At 34.9% G+C, this 2,232-nt stretch overlaps 1 protein-coding gene across 1 annotated transcript; it reads right to left on the reverse strand.

The window, feature by feature from the left end:
- Positions 1–1,180: 1,180 nt before the first annotated feature.
- On the reverse strand, positions 1,181–1,994 carry LOC142168786 (uncharacterized). The gene is made up of 2 exons (XM_075229938.1): positions 1,499–1,994; positions 1,181–1,404 (listed from the first exon to the last, which is right to left on the reverse strand). The coding sequence occupies exons 1-2, from the start codon at positions 1,992–1,994 to the stop codon at positions 1,181–1,183; spliced, it is 720 nt and encodes a 239-aa protein (XP_075086039.1).
- Between the last annotated feature and the right edge of the window lie 238 nt (positions 1,995–2,232).

Genomic DNA, 2,232 nt, shown 5'->3' on the forward strand with positions numbered 1-2,232 from the left:
ATTCCTAATTCTGTTAGTAGTCCAATTAGCCAAATCAACTCTGCTACTGTTGATGCAAGACTTCTATATTTAACTTCTGCTGAACTTCTGAAAACAGTGGTTTGTTTCTTTGATTTCCAAGCGACTAAAGATTCACCAAATTTGACCAAATAACCAGACACAAATTTTTTAGAGTGAGGACAAGCTATCCAATCTGCATCACAATATGCTATAATTTCATTGTTGCTTTTAGTGGATAAAAGAATTCCTTGTCCTGGTTGTTGCTTTAGATATCTCACAATTCTGAGTGCAGCTTCCATATGAAACTTTTTTGGTTTTTATAAAAATTGGCTCAATGTTTGAACAATAATGAGATATCTGGTCGAGTCATGGTTAGATATAGCAGTTTACCAATCAATTTTTGATAAGGATTCTGATTTGCCAGTTCTTCATCTTCAGAAATAACCTCCTTGCCTTTGTTGGTATATTCATCATACTCTTTTGTTGTTAACTTCATATTGAAATCCAAAGGAGTTATAGTAGGTTTGGCTGCTCCCAGACCTGCTTCTGAAATCAATTCTAGGGTGTATTTCCTCTGATGCATTAGGATTCCTTGACTAGATCTTGCAAACTCAATACCTAGAAAATATTTAAGTTCACCCAAGTCTTTCATTTTGAACACTTGCTGTAAACCTGTCTTAGTATCTTTAATTAGATTTAGGCTATCTCCAGTAATAAACATGTCATCAACATAAACTAAAACTATAGTGATACCTTCTGAAGTCTTTTTAAAGAACAGGGAGTAATCAAATTGACTCTGATAAAAGTGAGCTTTCAGTAAAGCCTCAGTTAGCTTGGCATTCCATTTCCTGGGTGCTTGTTTCAATCCATACAAGGATTTAATAAGTTTACATACTGGTTTTGTCTCCCCTTGATTGTTAAATCCTTGAGGCAAATCCATGTATATTTCATCATGTAGATCCCCTTGAAGGAATGCATTATATACATCCATTTGATGTATATGCCACTGTTTAGTAGCATCTATTGCTAGAACAGTTCTTACAGTTTTTATTTTTACCACTGGTGAAAAGGTTTCTTGGTAATCAATTCCTTCTTTTTGGCTAAATCCTTTTGCAACCAATCTTGCTTTAAATCTTTCTATCTCCCATGTAGCTTTATATTTTATTTTGTAAATCCACTTTCACCCTATAGGTGATTTCCCTTCAGGCAGTGCAACTATGTCCCAAGTGTGGTTGTTTTCTAAAGCTTCAATCTCAGCCTTCATAGCATCTAGCCATCTAGGATCTTTGATAGCTTCATGATAGTTTGTAGCTTCAGAAATAGAAGAAGATGCAGCAATAAAAGATTGATAGGTAGGAGAGATATTTTCATATGATATGAATTTAGATAAGGCATAGGGATTATCTTGATGAATGTTTAAAGATACAAAATCTTTAGAGTGATGGTCTTTTGTCTCTGCTTGACTTTCTCAAAAATTCTTCTGTTGAAGTTTGCTGACTGATTGATTGAACATGAGTAATATTTGAAGGTAAAGTATCAGTTGTTACCTCAGTTGATGTGTGTTGTTGTGAGGTTCCAGAAGTAGTACATTGTGTATGATCAGTTGTTACTTCACTTGTTTGGAAGTCAGTATGATTTTCAGCAGTGAACTGATTGACTGCATCATATGTTATTGTTTGAAGACTGTTGTTGTTCATGAAAATAGGTAGACCTTTATTTTGGTTGAGAGTTTTGAATGGAAAAGTATCTTCTTTGAAAATAACATCTCTGTTGACAAAGAAGGTCTTGCTATTAAAATCATACAGTAGATACCCTTTTTGAGAAGTTGCATATCCCATATGAATGGCTGCCTTAGATCTTGGCATCAGTTTATCTTGTTCTTGCACTATCTTTGAAAAGCATAGGCATCCTAGTACTTTAAGATGTTTTAGAGATGGCTTCTTTCCATACAATTTCTCATATGGAGACATGTTGGCTCGAACTGAACTTGGCATTCTATTAATCAAATAGGCTGCAGCTAATACACAGTATCCCCAGAACCTTATAGGTATATGTCCCTGAAATCTAATTGCTCGTGTGACTTCTAAAAGATGTCTGTGTTTTCTCTCAGCCACACCATTATGTTATGGTGTGTAGGCACAAGTAGTCTGATGAATTATCCCAAGATTAGTGAACATATTGTTGCAGGTTGTATTGACAAACTCAGTACCATTGTCAGTTCGAATGACTTTA

Source organism: Nicotiana tabacum, chromosome 14 (assembly GCF_000715075.1).
Source record: "Nicotiana tabacum cultivar K326 chromosome 14, ASM71507v2, whole genome shotgun sequence".
Taxonomy (NCBI): domain Eukaryota; kingdom Viridiplantae; phylum Streptophyta; class Magnoliopsida; order Solanales; family Solanaceae; genus Nicotiana; species Nicotiana tabacum.